The sequence below is a fragment of the Halichoerus grypus genome, chromosome 15 (assembly GCF_964656455.1).
Source record: "Halichoerus grypus chromosome 15, mHalGry1.hap1.1, whole genome shotgun sequence".
Taxonomy (NCBI): domain Eukaryota; kingdom Metazoa; phylum Chordata; class Mammalia; order Carnivora; family Phocidae; genus Halichoerus; species Halichoerus grypus.
This window is the reverse complement of record NC_135726.1, coordinates 53,829,189-53,855,133: the sequence shown is the minus strand read 5'-3', so window position 1 is coordinate 53,855,133 and position 25,945 is coordinate 53,829,189. Positions and strand designations below refer to the sequence as shown.

At 55.5% G+C, this 25,945-nt stretch overlaps 4 protein-coding genes across 9 annotated transcripts; all 4 read left to right on the top strand.

Annotated features, from left to right (window-relative positions):
- The first annotated feature begins 9,338 nt into the window (after positions 1-9,338).
- Positions 9,339-11,967, top strand: KCNA7 (potassium voltage-gated channel subfamily A member 7). Its single transcript, XM_036068301.2, has 2 exons — positions 9,339-10,179; positions 11,152-11,967. Exons 1-2 carry the CDS (start codon positions 9,625-9,627, stop codon positions 11,965-11,967), a joined length of 1,371 nt encoding a protein of 456 aa, XP_035924194.1. The 5' UTR covers positions 9,339-9,624.
- Positions 11,968-16,259: 4,292 nt separating this feature from the next.
- NTF4 (neurotrophin 4) lies at positions 16,260-21,502 on the top strand. Of its 6 annotated transcripts, XR_013444104.1 has the most exons (4): positions 16,265-16,853; positions 17,273-17,396; positions 18,239-19,105; positions 21,084-21,502. XR_013444104.1 is itself a non-coding variant. In XM_078062509.1 (3 exons), exon 3 carries the CDS (start codon positions 18,251-18,253, stop codon positions 18,884-18,886), a length of 636 nt encoding a protein of 211 aa, XP_077918635.1. In that variant the 5' UTR covers positions 16,260-16,361; positions 17,273-17,396; positions 18,239-18,250; the 3' UTR covers positions 18,887-19,185. The 6 variants fall into 6 exon arrangements, 5 of the variants coding, with proteins under 5 accessions (XP_077918635.1, XP_035924196.1, XP_077918634.1 ...); XM_078062509.1 differs by lacking the exon at positions 21,084-21,502 and having other exon boundaries at positions 16,260-16,361; positions 18,239-19,185; XM_036068303.2 differs by lacking the exon at positions 21,084-21,502 and having other exon boundaries at positions 18,239-19,185.
- Positions 20,928-24,932, top strand: SAXO3 (stabilizer of axonemal microtubules 3). Its single transcript, XM_078063579.1, has 5 exons — positions 20,928-21,083; positions 21,371-21,571; positions 21,676-21,840; positions 22,598-22,725; positions 23,249-24,932. Exons 1-5 carry the CDS (start codon positions 20,928-20,930, stop codon positions 23,772-23,774), a joined length of 1,176 nt encoding a protein of 391 aa, XP_077919705.1. The 3' UTR covers positions 23,775-24,932.
- On the top strand, positions 24,537-25,706 carry LHB (luteinizing hormone subunit beta). Its single transcript, XM_078063578.1, has 3 exons — positions 24,537-24,551; positions 24,869-25,075; positions 25,401-25,706. The coding sequence occupies exons 1-3, from the start codon at positions 24,537-24,539 to the stop codon at positions 25,641-25,643; spliced, it is 465 nt and encodes a 154-aa protein (XP_077919704.1). The 3' UTR covers positions 25,644-25,706.
- The last annotated feature ends 239 nt before the right edge of the window (positions 25,707-25,945 follow it).

Here is a 25,945-nt window from a genome sequence, read left to right as displayed (position 1 = left end):
TCCCTCCGCCCTCCGCGCTGCGCACGCGCCGCGCGACTAAGCACAACCCACACAGACGGACCTGGCGTCGCCGCGGGCACTGCGCACGCGCCAGGTCACTTCCCCGCCCCCGGGCCCCTTAAACTCCTTTGCCGAGGTGGGCTGCAGGCCGCAGTGCGCACGCGGGTAGCGCACCAAGCAGTAACCCTGTCTACCTTGCGCCTTCGGCTCCAACCGACTCTAAGCGCGAGACTCCTCGATGCTCCGCCCCTTTCCCCCAACACACTTCCCGGATCTTGTACGCATGCGTGTATTGTCGTGTATGGTAAAATACCCCTCCGCCGCCTGGCAAAGAGTCCCTCCGTGAATAGTTTCGTTACGTTGAAGCCTAACCTGTTAAATCAGTAACTGTTCACCCAGCGGCTGAGGTGTGCTGGGCAGGGTTTGGGCTCTGCAGATCTAGTACATGACTAAGGCAAAGTCTTTTTCTTCTTGAAGCTTACATTGTACTGGGGGACACGATAAAGGCATTTAAAAGGAATGAATTTCGGAGAGTGGCCAGCAAAATAAAGAACAGGGACGCCTGGCTGACTGAGTCGGTAGAGCATGTGACTTTTGATCTCAGAGTCGTGAGTTCAAGCCCCAGGTCGGGGGTGGAGCCTACTTAAAAAAAAAAAAAATAGGGCCGAGTAAGGGGCTTGGGCAGTGAGAGTGGTGCTATTTTAGAAAGGGGATAATGGAAGGTCGTCTGAAGAGGTGAAATCCGATCGGATGGAAGGGAGATCTGGTGGACAGCGAGTGGAAAGGCCCTGATTTAGGACAGATGGCAGGAATCTCAGGTTGTTGGCCTTGAGATCCGAGAGCTGGCAGCCGTGTTACTCAGGGCCCTGTAGATCTGTAAGGAATTAAGTGTTGTATAAGTTTTTCGGATAGACTCAATAGCCTGTTTAATAATAATTACGTTGTGGGGCGCCTGGGTGGCTCAGTTGTTAAGCATCTGCCTTCGGCTCGGGTCATGATCCCAGGGTCCTGGGATCGAGCCCCGCATCGGGCTCCCTGCTCCGCGGGAAGCCTGCTTCTCCCTCTGCCACTCCCCCTGCTTGTGTTCCCTCTCTCGCTGTGTCTCTCTCTGTCAAATAAATAAAAATCTTTAATAAAAATAATAATAATTACGTTAGTTATTACAAAATTTAAATAACTGACTTCATGTTTCAAGAAGCATCTAATATGAAAGCACATACTTTTTTTTTTTTTTTAAAGATTTTATTTATTTATTTGAGAGAGAGAGAATGAGAGAGAGCACATGAGAGGGGGGAGGGTCGGAAGGAGAAGCAGACTCCCTGCCGAGCAGGGAGCCTGATGCGGGACTCATCCAGGGACTCCAGGATCATGACCTGAGCCGAAGGCAGTCGCTTAACCAACTGAGCCACCCAGGCGCCCTGAAAGCACATACTTTAAAAATATTTTGATATTTGTTTTATGTATGTATGTATGTGGAACTCTGCGCTATTTTTTGGATCTTTTCTGTAATTCTAAAATTATTTCAAAACAAAAAGTTTAAAGAAAATGAAGCTAAACCTGCCTTAATCATGTATTTTTCCTGTACCATTCGAAAGTAATTGCTGTGGCACTCTAAATGCGTCAGCAGGTGCCTCCTAAGAATAAGGACCTTCTCCTACATAACCACAAAATTATTTTAAGCCCTAGGAAAGTTTATCCAGACCATATTCAGATTTTCCCAAATGACCCAAGAATATGTTGTTTTAACCCAAGCCAGGAGCCAATCAAGTTTCACACATTGCATTTGGTTGCATTGGTCTCTTTTAATATTGAATAGACACACACATACACACACTTTTTTTTTTTTTCTTGTTATGTTGTTGGTTTTTCCCAGAGTTTGGACCAGTTTCCAGTAGAATGTCCCACATTAGGGATTTGTCTGATTGTTTCCTCATGGTGTTTAGTTTGTTCCACTAACCCTGTTTCGCCTGTAAAGTGGAAATTGAGTCTGAAGTTTTGAGTAGGTTGAAGTTAAGCATTTCATTTCCCTAGTGATACTGTGAACTTTATATTGCATCACATTTGGAGGTGCATAATGTTAGATGGTCCCACTATTATGATGCTGAGTTTGGCCACCTGGTCAAGGACCTAACTGCCAGATCTCTCCTTCTAAAGGTACATCGTCCCCTTGGTAATCTGGGCAGTGAAACTTTGCCACCATGCAAATACTCTGTTCCCCAGCTATCTCTCACCAGCCATGGGTGATCCTTGCCTGCAGTCAAGTATTACATGGGGGAGAGGGCAGATTTTATTTGAAATGAAAGAGGAAGTCATTAAAGGGTTTTGATCAGGAAGACATACTTTTAAAAGATCACTTCACTGGACAGAATGAATGGACAGAAAGAATGTAGGGAAGGGGCTGAAGGAAAAACAGGGAGATGGTTAGGAGGCTGCATTTTCCAGGGAAGGGATGGTGTTTTGGACTGAGATGGTAGCAGTGAGGTGGAAAGGAATGTTGGGATTAGGGATATATCGTGAAGATGGAGCTCACCCAGTCACTATAGGAGTGGAATTAGAGTGTATGGAAATGAAGGAAGTTAAAAATAACTCCTAGGGGCGCCTGGGTCAGTTGAGCATCCAACTCTTGGTTTGGGCTCATGTCATGATCTCGGATCATGGGATCGAGCCCCACATCAGGCTCCGCGCTCAGCGCAGTCTGCTTGGAATTCTTTCCCTCTTCTTCTCCCTCCCCCTCTGCTCCTCCCCTCTGCACTCTCTCTCTCAAATAAATAATAAAATCTTAAAAAGAAAAAACTCCTGGGGGGCGGGGCCTGGTTGGCTCAGTTGCTTGAGCATGTGATTCTTTTTTTTTTTTAAGATTTTATTTATTTATTTGACGGAGAGAGACACAGTGAGAGAAGGAACACAAGCAGGGGGAGTGGGAGAGGGAGAAGCAGGCTTCCGTTGAGCAGGGAGCCTGATGTGGGGCTCGATCCCAGGACCCCGGGGTCATGACCCGAGCCAAAGGCAGATGCTCAACGACTGAGCCACCCAGGTACCCCGATTCTTTTTTTTTTTTTTTTAAAGATTTTATTTATTTATTTGAGAGAGAGAGAGATAGCGAGAGGAGGAACACAAGCTGGGGGAGTGGGAGAGGGAGAAGTCAGCTTCCCGCCAAGCAGGGAGCCCCATGTGGGACTCGATCCCAGGACCCTTGGATCATGACCTGAGCCGAAGGCAGACACTTAACGACTGAGCCACCCAGGCGCCCAGATCATGCGATTCTTGATCTTCAGGTTTTGAGTTCAAGCCCCACCTTTGGTACAGAGCTTGCTTAAAAAGCAAAAGAAAACAAAACAAAAAACTCCTAGAGGATATTAAGGAGACAAATAAATGCAACATGGGATCCTGGATTAGATCATGAACCAGAAAAAGAACATTCGTGGAAAATTGGTGAAATTCAAGTAAAGTTTGTGGAAGTATTGGTTAATAGTATTATATTTCCTAACAAATAATTGTCTATGGTTATGGAAGAAGGCGACTTTTGCGGAAGCTGGGTGAAGGATACATGGGAACTCTGCTATGCTTGCGACTTTTCTGTAAGTCTGAAATTAGTTCAAAATGCCATGTTTAAAGAAGATTTTAACATTAGCTTGTTATTAAATCCAAGGATTAAGTCCCAATCTACCTCTCCCCACAATGCAGATGCTCGCCACAGTGTTGCTGCCATTCACTGATGCCAGAACTCTTTGCCAATAACTGGAATTAGAAAATGTTTTTAAAAAGAAAGAAACTTCCTCAACATCTTTCTTTACTATCTTATCTATATGTTCGTCTTGAAAGCATCTAATCCAACGTGGCATAGCTCCAACTCTCTAGCTCTGACTTGCAAATTCAAGCTCCCCTGTATTTGCTAAGGGTAGAAAAAAAGTTTTCTTTACTTATTTTTACTTTTTTTAAGATTTTATTTATTTATTTGAGAGAGAGAGAGAGAGCACGAGCGGGAGGGAGGGGCAGAGGGAGAGGGAGAAGCAGACTCCCCATTGAGTTGGGAGCCTAACAAGGAGCTGGATCCCAAGTCCATGACCTGAGCCAAAGGCAGGCGCTTAACCGACTGAGCCACCCAGGTGCCCAGAAAGTTTTCAGTGTTCTCCTGGGGCGCCTCGGTGGCTCAGATGGTTAAGCGTCTGCCTTCAGCTAGGGTCATGATCCCTGGGGTCCTGGGATCCAGTCCTGCAACGGGCTCCCTGCTCAGTGGGGAGCCTGCTTCTCCCTCTCCCTCTGCTGCTCCCCCTGCTTGTGTGCTCTCTCTCTCTGTCAAATAAATACCTAAAATCTTTAAAAGAAAAAAGATATTAAGATACAACGTCTTATGACACACAGTTGTCTCCTGATGGCAAAAAAAAGTTAAGCATCCACTTATCATACAACCCAGCAAGCCCATTCTTAGCTAATTATTCAAGAGACCTGAAAACATGTTCACACAAAACCAGATACACGGATTTTTATTACAGCTTTATTCATAATCGCCAAAAAACGAAATAGAACTCAAATTAATGGAATAACAAATGAGCATCCGTCCATGGCTTGGAATAGTTCTGACTGATCGACACAATAGGAATGAATCTTCGATGCATTATGCTAAGCAACAGAAGCCAGATTCCTGAGGCTCCGGACTGTATGATTTCATTCATTTGACATTCTAGAAAAAGCAAAACTGCAGGGACGGGGCAGGGGGGAGAAAACAGAGCAGTGGTTTCCAGGAGCTGGAAGTAGGGAAGCAGTTGACTACAAAGGGCAGGGCTGGAGGCAACTTTCAAGGAGTGCTAGAACTTTCCTATGTCTTGATTTGCACTGGCAGTTACTTGACCCTTTAGACATTGGCCAGTACTCAGAAGTATATGCCATGAAGAGTAAATTTTATTGTGTGTCAACTCAACCTCAGTAAAGTTGACGGAACAAAAAAGATGGCTCCCCCAAATGTTCATTAATTACAGCCAGAAAATAGTAACTTTACGGTGGAGAAACCCAGCAGATACTACCCTAACCAAGTGATCCAAGTTGCCATCACCTGAAGTAAGACATATCATGTGCCTCCAATATGTTATGATGAGAAGGGAATTTCACTTCTGTGGTATCCCCCCGCCAAAAAAAAACCCTCTATAATCTCTATCCAGTCACGATAGAACACCAGATAAACAAATGGAGGGGCAGGCTACAACATGAATGACCAGTATTCTTCAGAAATGTTGAGGTCGTGGGATGCCTGGGTGGCTCAGTTAAATGGCTGCCTTCTGCTAGGGGGTTGTGATCCTGGGGTCCTGGGATCGAGCCCCATGATGGGCTCCCTGCTCAGCGGGGAGTCTGCTTCTCCCTTCCCTCTGCTTCTCCCTGCAAATCGCATGCGCGTGCGCTCTCTCTCAAATAAAATCTTTATTTTTAAAAATATTTTATTTATTTATTTGAGAGAGAGAGACACAGTGAGAGAAGGAACACAAGCAGGGGGAGAGGGAGAGAGAGAAGCAGGCTTCCCGCCAAGCAGGGAGCCCGATGCGGGGCTTGATCCCAGGACCCTGGGGTCACAACCCGAGCGTAAGGCAGACGCTTAATGACTGAGCCACCCAGGCGCCCCTCAAATAAATAAAATCTTAACAAAATAATAAAGTAACAAACGAAGGTGTTATTATAACATGGGAATGAAGGGAATGATACGGAGGGATGGCAGAATCTGTTCATTTCCTATTGCTGCTGTAACAAATTACTACAAATTTAGTGGCTTAAAACAATGCATTTTTATTCTCATTCTGTTCTGGTGGCCAGTGGTCTACCGCAGAGCTGTGTTCCTTCTGGAGGGAGGCTCCAGGACAGAATTCGTTTCCTTGCTTGCCTTTTCCAGCTTGGGGAAGCAGAGGGTACACTGATGAGGGACATGTAGCAGGGTCACAGGCAGGGCTGGGATGTAGGGTCCAGCCCCCCCATATCCCCCCTGCCCCCCACCCCGCAGGGAGGCACAGAGTAGATGAGAGAAGGATTTACCAGGGTTAGAATTTGACTACAACAGTGCCCTGGAGGGGGTCATAGTCAAGGGAGTTTAAGATACGGGAAAGTGGGGCGCCTAGGTTGGCTCAGTCGGTTGAGCGTCTGCCTTCAGCTCGGGTCATGATCTCAGGGTCCTGGGATCGAGTCCCGCATCGGGCTCCCTGCTCAGTGGGGAGTCTGCTTCTCCCTCTCCTTCTGCCCCTCCCGCCTGCTCATGCTCTCTCTTTCGCTCTCTCTCAAATAAAAAAAATCTAAAAAAGATACAGGAAAGTGAGGAATTTTATTCTTTTTTAAGATTTTATTTATTTGAGAGAGATAGAGCATGAGCAGGGTGGAGGGGCAGAGGGAGAGGGAGAAGCAGGTTCCCAGCTGAGCAGGGAGACTCCATCCCAGGACCCTGGAATCATGACCTGGGTCGAAGGCAGACGCTTACCCGACTGAGCCACCCAGGCGCCCAAAAGGGACGGATTTTATTGGTGTCCCATGGAATAGTGGCAGCAGGGGAAAGAGGGAAGGGAGGACAAGGTGGGGGGAGCCAGAGGTAATGAAAAGGTAACAGGATCAATGCACTGTCGGTGCTGGCAGGCTTGAAAGTTTTTCAATGCAGCTGATGGGGAAAAGGAGCATGGTATGATAAAAACAAAGTTCGGAGGGAATGTCATTACTGGTAAATGACAAGGACAAAGGCATGACCATGAAATCAGGTGGTACGATTGAGTGACAGATAAGGGGTGCAGAGCTTCTTTGGGGGTTGACAAAAATGTCCTCAAGTTGTGATGGATGCACAACTCTTAGGAATACATGAAAAGCCCGCTGTGTCATACAGGTTAAATGGGTGAATTGTACGGTATGTGAATTGTAGCTTCATAAAACATTCAAAAAAAAAGAAAGAAAGAGGAAGGGAGGGAGGGAGGGAGGAAGGAAGGAAGGAAGGAAGGAAGGAAGGAAGGAAGGAAGTAGATGGCTGGGTAGGGCAGTGAGCAAGATCGATGGAAATGGTGGGCTCGGGAGTACCAAGAGGCCCGGTTTGGGTTATCTATTGCCACAGTGTTTGTAACAAACCACCCAAAGTCTGCATGGCTGAAAAGAACAAAGATAACTTATTTCGGTTCCTCATCTGCAATCTGGGCAGGGATTGGAGGGGACTCAAGGGAGGGTTTATCTCTGCTCCAGGAGCATCAGCAGGATGCTCTGGATGGGGCAGGAGGATGTGCTTCTTCAGATGGTCACTCACAAGGTTGATGCTGGTGAAGAGCTGTGAGTTTAGACAGGGCCGAGGGCCAGTAACCTAGGGTCCTCTCCCCATGAACCTCACCATCTGGACTGTGCAAGTGTCCCAAGGAAAAGAGTGGGGCCGAAAGTTGCCTTTCATGACCCAACCTCGGAAATCATATGGTGTTCCTTCCAAGATGGTCAGTTAGTTGGGGAAGTCACCAAAACCTGGGGACATGGTCTCCATGAGATAGGGAGTGGCAAGGGTCTCTATCCTCCAAGATTCAAGGTTACCATGTAGGACAAGAAATGGGTTCCTTTTTGGAAAAGACAATCCAGTTACAAGTCAGGTTTTAGTGGGATCATCTGTGGGGATAATGAAATCACTAAGGATTAGGACAGTAGCTTTAGAATGAGGGATAGGAGGGCGCCTGGGTGGCTCAGTTGTTAAGCAACTGCCTTCAGCTCAGGTCATGATCCCGGAGTCCTGGGATCGAGTTCCACATCGGGCTCCCGGCTCAGCAGGGAGCCTGCTTCTCCCTCTGACTCTCTCCCCTCTCATGCTGTTTCTCTGTCTCTCTCTCTTTCTCTCAAATAAATAAAGTAAGAAAATCTTAAAAAAAAAAAAAAAAAAAGTAGAATGAGGGATAGGGAGCCAGGATCTAAAATCTTCCATGAAAGAGCAGGAGTGGCCAGAGAGAAAGGGATAAGTTCAGTATGGGAGGATAGGAAGTGTCCATGGATAGCTTGAGCTTCAAAGGAGCTGACGGAGGGGGCGCCTGGCTGGCTCAGTAGAGCATGTGACGCTTGACCTCTGGGTTGTGAGTTCAAGCCCCACATTAGGCGTAGAGCTTAAAAAAAAAAAAAAAAGTCAGAGGAGCTGAAGGAGGAAGAATGGATGGTCTGGAAACAGCAAGGAGAAAAATAAAGAAAGAAAAAAGAAACGGAAAGAAGGTGCACCCATTGCAGGTAGGAGGGTGTAAGACGGCGGCAGGAAGAAAGGACCAGTTCACACAGAGTTCAGAGACCCACAAAGATAGGGGTCTCTCTGTGGGCTCTGAAAATGGCATAAACATAGACACAGACAAAGGGAGGATAGAGACCCGGAGAGAGGAACCCAGAAATCCAGAGGGATGGTGACACAGCTTCCCAGAAATTGCAGACAGAAGAAAAAGGGTGCCAGCATTCGCAGGGAGTCATAACCTTCGTGTTTCTCTGCACTTGCCCAGCAGAGGGCGCTCGGGACCCCACTCCCCTGAGTGCCGGTAACCAATCCCCACCACTTCCCCCCAAGCCCATCAGATGGGGCTATTTTTACGCGGGTGTCATAGGACACCGGTGGCTGGAAGGCCATCGTCTGTCTGTCCTTTAGTCCCTTCGAGTGACTCTGCGTCATCTCCCCAGCCCACCCTCCACCTGTTCCTGGCAGGCCCGGCCTCCTCCTGCTCTACCCAGGGCTACTCAGGCTTCACTGGGTCTCCGAATGTCTGACCTCGAATACAGGTGGAGACCTTGATGAGGGAACGGGGTGTGGGGCGCACATGATCATGGCTTGCAGCTGCTGGAGCATCTCCAGGACGGGGCAACCACCAGGGCAGTGGCAGAGCCGACCTACAGTTATGGTCAGAAAGAGAGTCAGAGATATGACTCCAGAGACCCTGAGTCCTCCGGAGGCCCTGAGACAGAAACTCACAATACTTCAGGAATATAGGCAAAGAGACCCAAGGGGAGCCCCAGGGAAACCCAGGGACAGAGACACAGAGGGCTAAGAGATAATGAGAAGAGATCCCGGCAGAGGGGAGAGACAGAGACCAAGGGAGACAGAGATAAATGGAGACACGCCCCTAAGAAACAAGAGACGGAGATGCAGAGAGACCAAGACACAGACAACTGACAGAGACCTCCAAATACAGAGTCCTCTAGAACGGCAAAACTCAGAGATAACTGACCCATAGAGATACTCAAAGATACATCCCTTGACAGAGACTCAAAATGAAGACGCAGAGACATACAAGATAACGAGAAAGACGTGGAAGTTTGTGACTCCAACAGAGGGGCTCAGATATTCGTAAAAAAGAGACGAGAGAGAGACACACACACGGAAACCCGGAGAGACGCGGCACAGAGCGAAAGGGGACCCGAGAGCCGGATGGGCGCGGGGAACGGCGGCGGGGGGAAGGGGCGGGCACCCCGGCAGAGGGCGCGCGGCCGCCCTCTGCCCCGCCGGGGTCAGGCGCCCCCTCCCCCGCGCCCTGGCCGGACGGCCGGGCTATTTTTACGCGTGGACACCGGACACCAGGCTGGGGCGGCGGCGGCGGCGGCCGAGGCGGGGCCGGGCCGGGTCGGGCGTCGGGGCCACACGTCCGTCCGCGGGTCGCCGGGGCTGCGCGCGCCATGGAGCCGCGGTGCCCGCCGCCGTGCGGCTGCTGCGAGCGGGTGGTGCTCAACGTGGCCGGGCTGCGTTTCGAGACGCGGGCGCGCACCCTGGGCCGCTTCCCGGACACGCTGCTAGGGGACCCGGCGCGTCGCGGCCGCTTCTACGACGGCGCGCGCCGCGAGTACTTCTTTGACCGGCACCGGCCCAGCTTCGACGCGGTGCTCTACTACTACCAGTCTGGCGGGCGGCTGCGGCGGCCGGCGCACGTGCCGCTCGACGTCTTCCTGGAGGAGGTGGCCTTTTACGGGCTGGGCACGGCGGCGCTGGCGCGCCTGCGCGAGGACGAGGGCTGCCCCGTGCCGCCCGAGCGCCCCCTGCCCCGCCGCGCCTTCGCGCGCCAGCTCTGGCTGCTCTTCGAGTTCCCCGAGAGTTCGCAGGCCGCGCGCGTGCTCGCCGTCGTCTCCGTGCTCGTCATCCTCGTCTCCATCGTCGTCTTCTGCCTCGAGACGCTGCCGGACTTCCGCGACGACCGCCACAACCCGGGGCTCGCTGCGGTAGCGGCTGCTGGCCCGGTGAGGGGGCGGGGCCTGGGTGGAGAGAGGCGGGGCTCGGGAGGAGCCGAGCGGGGAGGCTGGGAGGCGGGGCCTCTCAGGAAGGAGGGGCCCGGCTGTGGGTGGGCGGGGCATTGAGGGGCTTGTTGGGAGACAGGCCAATCATAGGTGGGGCAAGGGGCTCGAGAGGTGGACAACCCAGGGACAGGGCCTGACCGGGGGTCGGGGGGTCGGGGGTGCGGAGGGAGGGGAGGAATCTACCCTTTTAAAGGCGGGTTGGGGGCGGGGAAGGGATAGCCTAATGGGGACGGGGCCTGAGGCTCTGACTAGGAGGACCTCCCTATTGCAGGGCGGGGTTGAGACGGGTGAGAAAATGGCTTGCCGAGGGCGGGAGGGCGGGAAGACCGGGACGTTAAGAAATGAAGCGGAGGGCTGAGAGACTGAAAAATCAAGGGTCAGTGCGGCTGGCAGTGACCAATAGAAAGATGGGCTGGAGGTGGTGAGAGTGGAACTTGAGGGAGCTGAAGACAGAGGGCCGAGGTAGGAAGAATCCGTTACAAATAAAGTCAGGCTGAGGGCCATGAGAGCAGCGGCCCCAGGGTTTGGTGTACGAAGAAGGTCTTTAGCCGTTGTAGTCTGGACTGGGGTTAGGGAGGGCAGAGCGCAAGGAAATGGGACCTGGGTGGCGACCCTCCCCCATCTGGAAAATCAAAGCTGGGGGTGGGACTTTGGGAAGGAAGAGATGGAGCCTCACTCAGGCACCATTTCAGGAGTCTCCACCAGTGAAGGATCAGGGACTATAAAGTCAGCCACGCAGGCATGATCCCTAGGGTTCCGGAAAGAAATCTAGAACAGCTGGGTCACTGGAGGCCTGGGGGCAATGACTGCTGACCAATTTGTACAGAAGTAGTTGGACATTTAAATCACAAATGTGGCTGTTCCAGTGTGTCCCAGCCCTGGTGTGGTCCTCTCTGAACCCCTTCCTCCCTGCAGTTCCCCGCTCGGCTGAATGGCTCCAGCCCAGTGCCTGGACCCCTGTCTCGCATGCCCTTCGATGACCCGTTCTTTGTGGTGGAGACGTTGTGTATCTGTTGGTTCTCCTTTGAGCTACTGGTGCGCCTGGCGGCCTGCCCAAGCAAGGCGGCCTTTTTCAAGAACGTGATGAACCTCATCGATTTTGTGGCCATCCTACCCTACTTTGTGGCGCTAGGCACCGAGCTAGCCAGGCATCGGGGTGTGGGCCAGCAGGCCATGTCACTGGCCATCCTACGAGTCATCCGACTGGTGCGCGTCTTCCGAATCTTCAAGCTGTCCCGGCACTCAAAGGGCCTGCAGATCTTGGGCCAGACACTACGGGCCTCCATGCGTGAGCTGGGTCTCCTCATCTTCTTCCTCTTCATCGGTGTGGTCCTCTTCTCCAGTGCAGTCTACTTTGCTGAGGTCGACCGGGAAGACTCCCATTTCACCAGCATCCCTGAGTCCTTTTGGTGGGCGGTGGTCACCATGACCACAGTTGGCTATGGAGACATGGCACCCGTCACTGTGGGTGGCAAAATAGTGGGCTCTCTGTGCGCCATCGCTGGAGTGCTGACCATTTCCCTGCCCGTTCCGGTCATTGTCTCCAACTTCAGCTACTTTTACCACCGGGAGACAGAGGGCGAAGAGGCTGGGATGTACAGCCATGTGGACACGCAACCCTGTGGCCCACTGGAGGGCAAGGTCAATGGGGGATTGATGGATGGAGAGATGCCTGAGCTACCACCTCCTCTCTGGGCCCCCCCTGGGAAACACATGGTCACCGAAGTGTGAGGGACAGTTGAGGTCTGCAGGACCTTACGTTTCCTTGGAGGGAGGGAGGGAGGGATAGAAGGGAAGGTTAGGGGGAGGGGGTTGGGTTTAGGAAGAACTAGGTTAAGTGGTAATGAGTTGGGGAACACTGAGTCTCGTTGGGTCTTGAGTTGTGGTTTGGTAGCTCCTGTGGGTGCTTCCTTAAGTGACGGTGAATGGCAGTGAGTTATAATGAGTTGATGGGGAGGCTCCATTGGTTTGTACTACATTGGGTTGTGCAAGATTTATGGAGCCTTTCGTGGTTAAGTGTTGAGATAGATTTGATCACATAGTTTTGTTTTTTAGGTCCTCACTGGGTTGGGCTGTGTCGTTGAGTCTGGGTGAGTCTTGTCCAATTGCATTGTGCAGGATTCTGTGGCTTTATGAGTCCCCCTAGGACCATTTTGGATCAAGTTAGGTGGTCACCCACGGCATTGTTGGGACTGTGTGCGTGTTCATGCATGGTGTTGTGGAGTTGAGTTGAGACATGTTGGAAATTGTGTGGCTTCGCGATTCTTCTAGGGCTATGTTATTTTAGGTTCTGTGAACTTGTGAGTCATGTAGAAATACGAAGAGTCAAGTGATTGAATGTGAGCTTTCTAGGTCACGTTAGGCTAAGTTGGGTTGGAATGTATGACAGTATGAGTCTTCCAGGGTTCTGTTGGGTTGATTGTGTAGAGTAGTGTCGCTGGAAGTTTTGGGGGCTACACTGAGATGAATCATATTGAACTGTATAACCATGTGAGTCTTGTAGGGCTATGCTGAGGTGAGTTACCCCAAGTTGTGTCATTGTGAGTCCTGTAGGAATGTTAGGTTGAGTTGGACTGTGCATATGGACTCCACAGGGCCATGTTGGTTTGTTTTGCATTTAGTGGTAGCACCAGGACCCAAGAATAACAACACCGGGGAGGAATCACGTATCAGGAGGCAAGTGTGGTGTTATGGACTCTGCGAGACAAACTGAACTGACTTGCCCAGCATCACTTACTATAAGGGGCAGGGCTGGGTGCTGGATCCCTTGATTCAGTTGTTCATGCAGAGGGCCTCCGGGTGAGCTAGGAAGATGTAGACACTCCTTCCATTGGCTCCACCCCTGCTTCATTTTGCCATTCATACCCTCTCTATCTGTCCTTCCCTACGGTTTTGCTTCCAACCATGGAGATCAGAGCCACAAGGGAAGGGGAAAGGGGGAGAAACTGTACTTTGTACAGGCATGATGGGGGCGAGGAGGGGGGACAGAGACCTTAGGAGTGATAAAAACTCAGAGAAAGAAAGAGACAGAAACCCAGAGAAGAGGTAACAAGGACCCAAAGAGGGAGGAAGAGAGATTTAGGGAGAAGGAGATGAAGACAAAGACCCAGAGAGATGGGGAGATAGAGACCCAGAGGAAGGGGGTCAGAAACTCCAAAGAGAAAGGGAGACAGAGACCAAGAGTGGGAGATGGAGATGGGGGTGTGTGTCAGGCACCCAGAGAGGGACAGACACCAGAGTTTGGAGCCAGACCAGAGCACCCCCGAGAAAGATAACCAAAAAAGGAATAGGCAGAAAAAGTCAGTGCCTCTGAACCCAAGAGATACACAGTCTCTCTTCCATGGAATCACGAAGAGATCCCAAATCAGGGAGCACCACCCTATCTTCCCACAGCTCAGGAAGGATGTCAGACAAACTGGGGAGCCCACTCTATTTTCCAGGGGAGAAACCAGAATCTTAGAGCATGGGAGTGGCTTCCCAGGGTCCCGTGGCACATCCCCACGAGCGAGGATTTATGGCAGGCTGCCTGACCCCACCTGTCCCATCAGCCTGCTGGTATTCTCCAGCCTCGTTTCTCACGAAGAAACTGAGGCTCAGAGGGGAGGGTGGGACCCAAGGGCAGGAAGCCACACATTTTCAGAGGGCTTTCAGTACTAAAAGGGCATTTGGAGGAGGAAAGAGAGCAGGATGCTTCAATCACTAACATATAGGGCTTCCTATGTGCCAAAGCATCATCCAAAGTACTTTACTTGTATTAATTTATTAAAACCAGTGGTTTACAGAGTGTTGTTGTTGTTATTTTTAGCTATTGCCTCCCTCCCTTTTTGGGTCAAATGAAATCTTACTTTGATGGAGTGTGGCACATCAGAAGGGACCTGGTTTGAGGGACACGCACATCTATGGAGTCCTCCTTGGCAACTCAAAATGCAGCTAAGGCATTCAGTCTGGAAACGCCCAATTTAATCCAACCCCCTTTTTATACAGAGTGACGGAAGAAGGTACAGATGGTGGGAAGAGTTTTATAAAGGTCGAAAACCATAGAATCTGTAGGTGGTCCCTTCCCTCTGAAATGGAAAGGCACATCTGGAGACAGAAATGGAGACAGACCCCCCTCACAGTGGCAAACGCAAAGCAGAGTCTGGGACCCAGCATGGAGACCCGAAGAGGAGGGGAGACATGCAGAGAGGGGCCAAGACCTGGAGAGAGGACACCCAAGGGAAGGAGGGAGAGCAGGAGGGCAGTGGCCTGGGAGGGGGAGGACAGAGATCCACAGAGGCTGGGAAGGCAACCAGAGAGGAGAGGTCAGAGATCCAGAGAGAGGGAGGGGGGTAGAGGCCCAGACAGAGAGGGAGAGGAGACAGAGACCCAAAGAAAGAGGAGGGGTGCACAAACTGCTCTACTTTTCTTTGAAAACTCACCTGTACTACCCCATCAGAGACTGGAAGTCACACAGAGTCTCTCTGGTAGGGGGTGGGACCTGTTGGCTGCTTAGGAGTGGGGGGGGGAGTGTAGAGAGGTCAGGGAGGTGACCCGAGGGGACACTCAGATGGGGAAGTGCCCCTCCCCCACCCTCAATGAACAACCCACAGCCACCTTCTACAGCCTTCTACGTTGCCTTGCTGGGATGGGGAAAAGGAGAGGGGAATACCCTAATCCGGGGACACCCTTCCTGCCACCTTACCATGCTATATTTAGGTTGAGGGAGGGGTATGGGATGACCCCCCGCCCCTCCCAAGATGGGTATCACCTTTCCTACTGAAATAGCTCCGGGGGAGGGGTGAAGGGCCTGGGACTCCAACTCCAACTGACCTCAGTCTGTCTTAGGGTCTCTCTCTTCTCACTGGGTTTCTGTCCCTCTCCTGAGATTCTGTCCTCTTCTCTCAAGTGGTCTGTCCTCTCTCTGGGTTTCTGTCCCCCCTTTCTCTCCATTTCTGTGCCTTTCCCGTCTCCCTTTGTCACTATTCTTTTTTTTTTTTTTTTCTCTGAGCAGGTCATTGTGTTCCCACATCAAATCCTTGTCTATCTCCAAGTCCAATAATACCTTGAATTTCTCTTATCTGAGCTCAGGACAGACCTTCTCCCCAGTCCCCACCCAGGAAATTCCAGCAGAGAGGACTCTGTGGGAGAACCCCCCCATATCCACTGTCTCCCAGGGCCTCGGGTCTTATCACTGCCCAAGTCCAGCTGGTTAATGTCTGGCCTAGAGCTCCTGGGAAAGTGGGGATGAGAGCAGAGGGTGGGAATCTGCCCAGAGATTGACACTTAATTGGCAAAAGAATGCAAAGAAATCTCAGGCCCAGACTCCTGGCTCTAAGGAAAGAGGGAGCTGCTGGTCAGGACTCCTGGGTCTGAGGGAGGATGGGACTGGGGATGAGGACTCCCGAGTCTGAGGGAGGAGGGGCTGGGGGTGAGGACTCTTGGGTCTGAGGGAGGAGGGGAGGGGGGGTCCTGACTCCTGGGTCTGAGGCAGGAGGGGGCTGGGGGCCCGGGACTCCTGGGTGTGAGGGAGGAGGGGCTGGGGGTGAGAACTACTGGGTGTGAGGGAGGTTGGGGCTGGGGGTCCTGATTCTTGGGTGTGAGGGAGGAGGGGGCTGTGGGCCCGGGACTCCCGGGTCTGAGGGAGGAGGGGCTGGGGGTGAGAACTACTGGGTGTGAGGGAGGTTGGGGCTGGGGGTCCTGATTCTTGGGTGTGAGGGAGGAGGGGGCTGGGGGCCCGGACTCCCGGGGCTGGGGGAGGAGGGGGCTGGGGGTGAGAACTCCCGGGTCTGAGGGAGGAGGGGCTGGGGGCCCGGACTCCCGGGTCTGAGGGAGGAGGGGGCTGGGGGTGAGAACTCCCGCGTGTGAGGGAGCAGGGGGCTGGCGCCTGGCCTCCCGGGGCTGAGGCGGGCCAGGAGCTGAGCGAGCCAGGCCGGGCTGCCGAGGTCTCGGCTCGCGCGTGGAAGGCGGGATCCCCCGGCCCCTCCTCCGCCGTCGGGCGCCGCCCCGCCCCGCCCCGCCCCCGCCCGGGCCCCCCGGAGAGTGTGCCGCGAGGAGCCGGCGGGCGAGCGGGCGTCCCTGCAGCCAGCGAGCGGGAGGAGGAGCCGCGCCGCGCCCGGGCAGCCGAGGAGCCGAAGAAGGCGCCCCAGGTAAGAGCCTCCGCGCCTCCTCCCCCCCGGGATTCCGGCGTCCCGGTCGCCCTGCCCCCGGGTAGGGAGGGACGGGGGCGGGGCCAGCGGGGGCGGGGCTTGGCGGAGGAAACTGAGGCAGGAGCGGGGTCCTCCAGATACGCAGCCGCTTACCCCCAGCGCGATCTCAGGAGACCAGACCCCCAGCCCAAATCCTCTTTGGGAGGAGGGGGCTGGGAGTACGTCATTCTGGATACCTGGGGAAGAGAGTCCTGAACTCCAGAACTCCCAGGTCTGAGGGAGGAGGGCGCTGGGTGTCTGGACTCCAGCATGGGAGGGAGGGAGCTGCGGATCTGGCCTCCTGAAGGAGGAGGAGGAGGCAGGGAACCGGGACTTCTGGTCTGAGGGAGGAGGTAGCCGACTTCTGGTCCTGGTTGGATCGGCGCAGTTGGGTCCCTTCACAGCCTTCTTTCCATTTCGCCATCTCGGAGCCAAGGCAGGCAGCTACTCCAGGTATGTGCGGTGGAAGTCTTGGACGGGCCCCGGCCTGTCCTGTGAGGATAGAACATTCCAGGAAGCAGCCTCAGGGACCCAGGGCTTCTTGAGTGTGGGCCCTCAGGGACCCGGGTGTCCAGACCAGCGCCACCCCCGCCCTGTCTGGGAGATGAATGGGCCATGGAGGATGTAATCTTTTCCAGCCTCCTCTATCCCCCCGCCCCCTTCCCTCCCACCCCCGCCTCTCCTTTCACCTCCCCCATCTGCTTCCCATCCCAGCCAGGAGCCATCACCTGGTCAAGGAAGGGGCCTCTGGGAAGGGGGCGCGGCCTTGACTCTTGGGTACCCTACGCTTTAAGAGGAACACTGGGAAGGGGAGTGCTCAGGTTCCCTCCCCCACTTGCCCACACAACCTACCTGTTCCCTTTTCCCCCTAGGTGGCTGCCCCTTCCCTCCCCTGAGATGTCAGGAAAGAGGGGACCACCTGTGTCCCCCACAGGGGCCCCCCAGAGCCTGGGGGCCCCCAGCACTGGAGCCTGGAGGTGGAGGAGGTGCTGACAGGTCTGGTAACCACCTGCTGCTTCCCACTTCTCTCCACAGCACTTTCCCAGAACCACAGACTTCCAGAATATTGCAGAGAAACTGTAGGATCCACACCCTCACCACTATCTCCCAGCCCCTGGTTCATTTTTTTTTTTTTTTTTTAAGATTTTATTTATTTACTTGTCAGAGCCAGCACAAGCAGGGGGAGTGGCAGGCAGAGGGAGAAGCAGGCTCCCCGCTGAGCAGGGACCCTGAGGGAGGACGCAATCCCAGGACCCTGGGATCATGACCTGAGCCAAAGGCAGACGGACGCTTTACCAACTGAGCCACCCAGGTGTCCCCCCTGGTTTATTTCTTGGACAGGGAAACTGAGGCCCCACACAGGAGAGGAAATGTCTTGCCTTCTCAGTGGCAGTTTTGAGCTGAACTTGGGTCTTGCTAGGATACCAGAACATGGCTTTTCTCAGAATTTTGGAACCTCAAACCTCCTCTAGGCTGTAGGACTTAAGGCCCCTCAGGGTTGTAGGTAGGGGTAGAATGCAGGGTGGAGTTGCTCTGACAGGGCTCAAGTCCTACTTCTGGCATTTGCTGGCTGTAGGATCTGGCTCACCTCTCTGAGCCAGTATTTCTCCATTTGCTGATTTGTTGGCTATTATTAGCAATAGTAGTAGAATAATTATGATTAATCTAGAAGTTGGGTGTTATCTAAGTCCTAGAATATAAGGTCCCTCCAAGGTTCTAGAACAAGGGCCTCCCCATGGTTCTGGAATTCAGGTCCCCTGGAGTTCCCAACCTCTGCCCCCCTCCCCCACTAAGTTTTTATCCTCATCTCTAACCCCAGCTTCCCTCTCTATCCTCAGGTGCTCAGCGAGATGCTCCCCAGCCCCTCCTGCTCCCTCCCCATCCTCCTCCTTTTCCTCCTCCCCAGTGTCCCAATGGAGCCCCATCCCCCATCCTTACCACTGCCCCCATTTCTAGCCCCTGAGTGGGACCTCCTGTCCCCCCGAGTAGTCCTGTCCAGGGGTGCCCCCGCTGGGCCCCCTCTACTCTTCCTGCTGGAGGCCGGGGCCTTTGGGGAGCCAGCAGGCAGCCCCGCCAACCGCAGTCGGCGAGGGGTGAGCGAGACGGCACCAGCAAGTCGCCGGGGAGAGCTGGCTGTTTGTGATGCGGTCAGCGGCTGGGTGACAGACCGCCGGACAGCTGTGGACCTGCGCGGGCGTGAGGTGGAGGTGCTGGGCGAGGTTCCTGCGGCTGGAGGCAGCCCCCTCCGCCAGTACTTCTTTGAGACCCGCTGCAAGGCTGACAGCGCCACCGAGGAAAGTGGCCCTGGTGGGGGTGGGGGTGGGTGCCGGGGTGTGGACCGGAGGCACTGGGTGTCTGAGTGTAAGGCCAAGCAGTCCTACGTGCGGGCATTGACTGCTGATGCCCAGGGCCGTGTAGGCTGGCGATGGATTCGAATTGACACTGCGTGCGTCTGTACGCTCCTCAGCCGGACTGGTCGGGCCTGAGGCCCATGCTCAGGAACTGGGCAGGCAGAGGAAGAAGACAGCTGGATGCTGAGGGACCTCAGGGGTGGCCTGGCTGCTCTGGGCCTCAGTTTGGGAACTTGTGAAATGGTCACAAAATCACAGCTTTCTGAGTTGGAGAGCTCAATCGATGCAAGACAGGTGGTGAAACCAAATGGGGTTTTGAAGGATGAATAGGAGTTCTTCTGGATGAACTTGAGGGTAATGATGATGATGATAATACTCAATATTTTCTGAGTGTCTACTGTTTATCAACACTAATACACAATTTTTCAGATCAACTCTGGTGGATTTAACCATCAGAGGAACCTCGGCTTCTAAGTTGCTAACCACTTGATTTCAGAGGACATCTTGCTCACCCTGGAGAGAATGACAAGGAAGTGATATGTCAAGAAGTGGGTGGGGGAGTGTAAAAACGGACACTTAAGCAACTAGGTGGGGGCTGGGGTTTGAATGAGGAATCTTACTTCGTCATATGGGGCGAGTGTTGGCTTAGAATGTTCTGTTTTGAGGCAGTGAGCTACCCATCACAGGAGCACAAGCAAGGTTGAATGATAAGAGGTCAGGATGCTAGAGAGTTTAGCACTGTTGGGGAGTTGGAGTCAGGTTTCTGCCTCCTTTTCTGTCCCAACTTTTACCCCATACTGGGAAAGAAATAGACCTTAGAATTGTCAACCTTGAGTATGGCATAAGGTTCTGACCAATTGACCTGACTCCTGGCTAGGATCAGGGGTCATGTGGACAGTGATAGGCTTTGAGTGGGCCAGGAAAATCCAAAAGGAGAAATGGCCCCAGAGGCCTGAATGAGGGGTTCAGTGGGACCAGGGGCCAGGCTGCAGAAGGTAGCCTCAGTTTTCCCCATCTGAAGAATGGGTTAGTGGGATGAGCTAGTGGGAGCTGAGAAGGCAGAAGCTTGACCAAAAGGTCTTTAAGGCAAGGAAGTGACAAGGGAAGTCAGGGGTAGACCCCACACCTTCAGGATACCCCTTCATGTATCACCAGTCCATAACTTAAGCCTGTTGCCAAACCGCGTGGCGCGTGGGCGCGCGCGCACACACACACACACACACACACACACACATTCTTTTAGAACCAGCTTCAGGCTAAGGACTGAAACCATAGACATCCCCCATCCCCCTCCAACACAGACTGGGCCCCTGGGAAGGGTAGGGGTGGCAGGGCTGGGCCGGGTCTGGCTGCCTTTGTTTTACATCGCTGTGTTTCTAGGTCTGTGGTTCCCACTCTTTTTTGTCACCGCCCTCTCTGTCTCTTGTCCCTGGGTCAGTAGCTCTCTGTTTCTCATTCACTGTCTCTCACCCGTTCTTGTCTTTCTTTCTCATCAAAGCTCTTTCCACATCCCCTCCCGTCTCTTTTTGCTAAGTATTTCCCTGTGTATGTGTCTGTGGGTCTCTCCCTCGTCACCCACCCCCATATCCAGGTGGAAGTTTTCAACGAAATCAAAGGCAGGCAGGACAGACGAAGCCCGAGCCCCGGGCTCACTCCTTCAGCGCACACAGGGAGGGAGGGAGAGCCCTGGGGAAGTCTGGAAATCGTTACCCCTGAGGTAGGCAGGACTGGCAGAGGGAGGAGGGGGCTAAGAGAGTTGGGACCCTGTAAGAAAGGGGGCTGTTTCTCATGGATTCCCTGATGGCGGTGGGTGGTCTCTGTCCTCCTCCCCCTCTGGGTCTCTGTCTCCCCCAACCTGGAGTCTCTGTGTCTCTAAAATTCCCTGCAACTCTGAGCTTCTATTCCCCCTTCCTCCCGCCTCCCTCTTTTTGCCCTTCTCTCTCTTTCTCTCTCTCTGGGACTCCCCTCCCCCATTTCTCTGAGTTTCTGTGCCCTTCCCTCAAAGTCCCTGTCCCTCTGTGCCTGGGTCTCTTTCTCACTCTATCCAACCATCCGCACACCTGCAGGCCTTCCATTGGCTGAGTTCGGGGGCGGGGGTGGGGGGGCGGGTTCTGTTACCTGGGGCAACAGCAACCACAAGCCTGCCCCTGCGTGGCTACCCCGCAGGGGTGGGACCATGGCGGGTCGGACCCTAGCTCCGCGCTACGGTCCCCCATGGCCCCCAATCTCTGGGACCGAGGTGCCTGGATCCTGGCCCAACGGGCATCTCAGCAGCAGTGGTGTCGCCCACCACCTTATCCCGTCTGTGCCCTTTCCCCCGCCCACTGTGCAGGTGAGAGGACGCTAGGTTCCTGGCCAGGAGGAGACTGGGGGCCCACGCTCCCGTGTCTGCAGGAGAGGCCTGGGGGTCCAGACACCTGCTGAGAGAAAAGTGGATTCGGGGCGTGGACTCCTCTCTGACTGAAGGAAGAGGGTCCCCGAGTCCTGGGTCTGAAAGAAGAGGGGCCAGGGAACCTCGATGCCTGGAACTGGAGGGAGCAAAGGGTTGGGGACCGACTGGGAGAGATCAGGGCTCGCGGGCCGGACTTGAACCGTTTTAGCTGACGTCCTTCTCCCCAGTCCACGGTCACGGAGCCCCTGCCGCCGGCCGCAAAGCAGGATTTGCACATCTGGGATTTTGACGAGGTCATCAGCAGATGGGAGACAACCTCTGGCTCGGCTTACGTGCCTAAGACCCACGGCGGGCCCTACGCACAGCCCAGGGCCCCAGAGCCTTCGGACCCCACGCGGACCGTGGGGATCAAGGATTTAGAAGAAAAGGTAAGGTTCTGGGATGCAGAGGTCCGCCGGGGACAGGGCTGGGTGGGGATCGCACTGGAGTACCGTGCGCCCTCACGGTGGATCCCCGCGTCGCCTTCCCGCAGCTCAGGCACCGCGGCTGGCGCCTCCCGCTGATCACAAAGCACCAGTGCAGCGAGACCAGGGCGCAGTACACGGGCTGGCCCGACCCGGGTCAGCAGCGCCCCACCTTCTACGTCGGGCCCCAGCCCCTGGAGCTTGCGGAGCACCTTCGCGGAGGCCCTTCCCAGGTAGCGGAGAAGACCCGCCGCCGCCGTGGGACAGAGCTCGTAGCGCCTGGGGCGGGGTCGGAGGGGCTCTGAAGGTAGGGACCAGGCTAGGAGACCCTGGGGCGGAGAATTTTGACTCTGGGGTCGTGGCCAAAAGGTCTGGGACGGAATCAGGTTACAGAGTCTGGGGGTGGAGCTTGGACCTTCTGAGGTAGGGTCAGGAGGAGGAGGGGGCTGGACACCGAAATCCCAGCTCTGAGGCTGGGGCCACAACCAGTGAATCCTGGGGCGGGGCTGGGAGGGGTTCTGAGGCCGGGGTCCGAGCTCGGCGGCGGACGGTACGTGGGGGCGGGTCTTGAACTTCCCGAGCCGAGGTCGGGAGGCAGGGCTGGGCTTTCCCGGAGTGGATGAGCTAAGGGGAACGGTTGCCGGAGGTGCGGCTGAATTCCAGTGGCGGGAGGTGGAAGCCAGGAGTCTGGGGGCGGAGCTGGGAAGGTTTTTGTTTTGTTTTGTTTTGTTTTTGTGGTTGGGGGCTGGGCTTTGTGTTCGATGCCCCACAAGTGTTTGGATTTTGGAGTAACCCTAATAAGGGTTCTGATTTGGGGAGCGAAGCTAAAGTGCGCTGGCTTGCGATTGGTCAGGAAGGATTTGGATTCTGGGGGCGGGTGTGAGGGCTGTTGGGTCGAAGGAAAAGGGATCCTGAGTCTGGGACCCAGGGCCTGGAATGCGGTATGAAACCTCTTTCTAGCTCATTCTGTCCTCCCCGGATCCTCCTCAGGCTTTAATCCCCTGGACAAAGAATCCCGAGCTGGCCGGCCGGTCTTTCACAGTATCTGACCAGGGCGTCTTGGACCGCCATCAACTCTATCTGACCACCTCAGCCAAGGACCTCCGGGCCTACCCGAAGTGAGCCTGGGTCCTCGCTCGGCACCGCCCCCAGAATAGGCCGGTGCGACGCCGAACCCGGGTGTCGGCTCCCCCTTGTCCGACTCAGGAGCCTCAGCCTTCAGCTCCCGCACGCTCAAGACCCAGAAGTTCAGACCCCAACCCCTACCTTTTTTTAGCACCCAGGTATCCTTAGTGTCAACTCTCAGGAATATGAAACCCGCCGCTTGCCCAAGAAGGGGTTCGGGACCAGGGGCGGGGCCCTAAGGGTCTAGGGCGGGGCCTACTTTGGTTCCCAGATACTCTTTCCCAAGGATTCGAAAACTCCAGATTGCAGGCCCTTAAGGACCTCGAGACCCAGGAATCCAGGTTAGGAGTCCCCAGCCCCCATCCTTCCTGAGGGGTCCCCGAATCCTACAAATGTGTTCTTGCCTCGAAGCGCAGGAGTTCAGGTCTACAGCCTCCTCAGAACGCGAGGTCTGAACCTCAGCCTTGTCCCTAGGATCCAACTGTGCCTTCCCTCTCCTGCCTCCCTCACCAAGAGGGAGTTGTCTGGATATCCCCGCAAGGACTCGCTGACCTACTGGAGCTTTGAGAAGGCGCCTCAGGCCTGGGGCCGTGACCCACAGAGGCCACCCTGGCCGTGCCCCTCTCGGCCGCCAGGGATGCGCGTGCCCCATGTCCATCCGGTGACGACAGCCGTGCCACACCACGGGGCGTTGTCTCTGGCTCAGGAGTCCTACAGACCCCCGCTGCACCCGCTCCTCCGGCTCGACCGTCTCTGCCCGCTGGAGCTGCCCTGGGGCGGCCCCCACTGGAAGCCGATGTCGGGGATCTACAGCGTGCCGCTGGCCTACCGCACTGAGAACTCCAGCTACGGCAGCAGGAAGCCAGCCCCCCGTGAGCCGGCAGCGCCAGCCCCGCCCCGGACACGCCCCCCAGGCGCGGGCCGGGCCGAGAGCACGGCCTCTGGGGGCACACGGGGCGGGGCTAAGGTCGGGAACCCCGCCCATGACGTGGGAGCGAGACGGCGGCCAGGACCCGGTGGGCGGGGCGAATCCCACACTTGACCGCAGGGTTGCCGGGGTCGGGGAGGGAGGTGGGAGCTGAGCCGGGAAAATGTACTTTGGGGCTGTGGGCTCGCGGGCGGGACACGCCCTCTGCGATGGAGGGGGCGGAGCTTCTTAGTCGACGACAGAGTTAAATAGCCTAAACCATGCCCATTGCTGGGTTCGGCTCTGGGGGCCTGAGTGTGGGGGAGATGGGGCTCCCGCTGAATCCCTCGTGGAAGGCAGGCATGTCTGCGTGCAGGTGGAACCCCGCCTCTGGGCACAGAATCCAATATTGAAGCCACGCCCCCCAGAAGAGGTTAGACTGGCACCGTGGCTTTCAGTCTATGGCAGGTGGAGGGGGGCTGAGGGCTCAGGGCATCACCATTCGAGGGTCCTTAGGAGGGGCGACCTTCAGCCTTCCCCTGGCTCCCACCGTGATGGGCAGAGACGAGGCCACACCGCCGGGGGCAAGGCCAAGGGCTCCCCGTAGCCTAGTCCCTGTGGCCGCCCCGCGACTTCGCTAGCACCTGAGGATGGAGTCCGGGAAGTCAGCTTCACCTCGGGCGTCTCCCGCTTCTTGGCGTGGGAGCCCCTCAGGGAGTGGGGGTAAGGGGCACTCCACAGAGCCACTCCTGCACACCTCCCTGACCTTTTCTGCTTCTCGCCCCCGGGAAGATTAGTGTCCAGGTTACCCCATCATGCCGCCCCCCCCAGTGGCCTTGCCGCCCCCACAGCCTGCAAGTATAAGACCAGGTAAACACCATAGGGGAGGCACTGAGGATGGAGACGCTCCAGGTAAGGCTGTAGGACGCCCCTAGGCACCTTGCAACTCCATCCGGGCCACAGCTGGCACAAAGAGGGAGAGTCCTGTGACCTGATGGAAGCTTCCTTCTAGAAGGGTGGGGACGGCCAGCAGGCTTCTGGCCAGCAGGGCAGCAGGTGGAGCAGGGCCCGAGGGTAGGAATCTGCAGTGTTGGGAGTACCTGGGGCTCCCGAGTACTGGAGCAGGGGCTCAAAGTGGGAGGGATGGTCCCGAATGGAAGATGCCAGGCAGGGGAGCTGGGTCCCGAAGGTGTCTGTATGGGGGATGGGAGGGCAAGGGCTCAGGGTAGAAGGGTCTGGCTGGCCCTGAGACGCTGGCCTTGTCCCAGGGGCTGCTGCTGTGGCTGCTGCTGAACGTGGGCGGGGTGTGGGCATCCAGGGGGCCACTTCGGCCGCTATGCCGGCCCATCAACGCCACCCTGGCCGCCGAGAACGAGGCCTGCCCGGTCTGTATCACCTTCACCACCACCATCTGTGCCGGCTACTGCCCCAGCCTGGTGAGCTGCGGGGGTGGGGGGGGGTGGGGGGCAGCCCTGCTGGAGTGGGAACGGGTGCTGCCGCCTCAGCTCCGGGGGGGTTACTCAGGGCCGGGCCCACATCAGATGGGAAGCGGCAGCCGGGATGGAAGGGTGGCCCGCCCCCTGGGCAGGGGCTGGGGAACTGGGGAGTCCGAGCTGGGCATGTGGGAGGGAGGGAGAGCACAGGGGGTCTGCTGGACGCCTGAGTCTGCGACCTGTAGGGGGCAGCGGGGGAGCTCGGGGGGGGGGTGCTGACCACAGGTGGATAGCCATGCCCCCCCACCCCCCACGCCCCGGCCCACAGGTGCGAGTGCTGCCGGCCGTCCTCCCGCCTGTGCCCCAGCCGGTGTGCACCTACCACGAGCTGCGCTTTGCCTCCATCCGGCTCCCTGGATGCCCGCCTGGCGTGGACCCCATGGTCTCCTTCCCCGTGGCCCTCAGCTGTCGCTGTGGGCCCTGCCGCCTCAGCAACTCCGACTGTGGGGGTCCCAGAGCCCAACCCTTGGCCTGTGACCGCCCCCCGCTCCCAGGCCTCCTGTTCCTCTAAGGATCCCCCCCACACCCCAACTCCTGGAGCCAGCAGATGCTTCTTTCCTCCCCTCCTAATAATAAAGGCTCTCAAACTGCACTCAGGTGGTCTTTTGTCAGGCTCAAGGTGCATGCACGCGTACACACACACACACACACACACACACACACAGAATGGGTCCAGTTTCAGGGACGCCTGGGTGGCTCAGTCCGTTAAGCGTCTGACTCTTGATTTCGGCTCAGCTCATCATGATCTCAGGGTCATGGGAATAGCTCCGCACTGGACTCCACGCTGGGTGTCCTGGAGCCTGCTTAAGATTC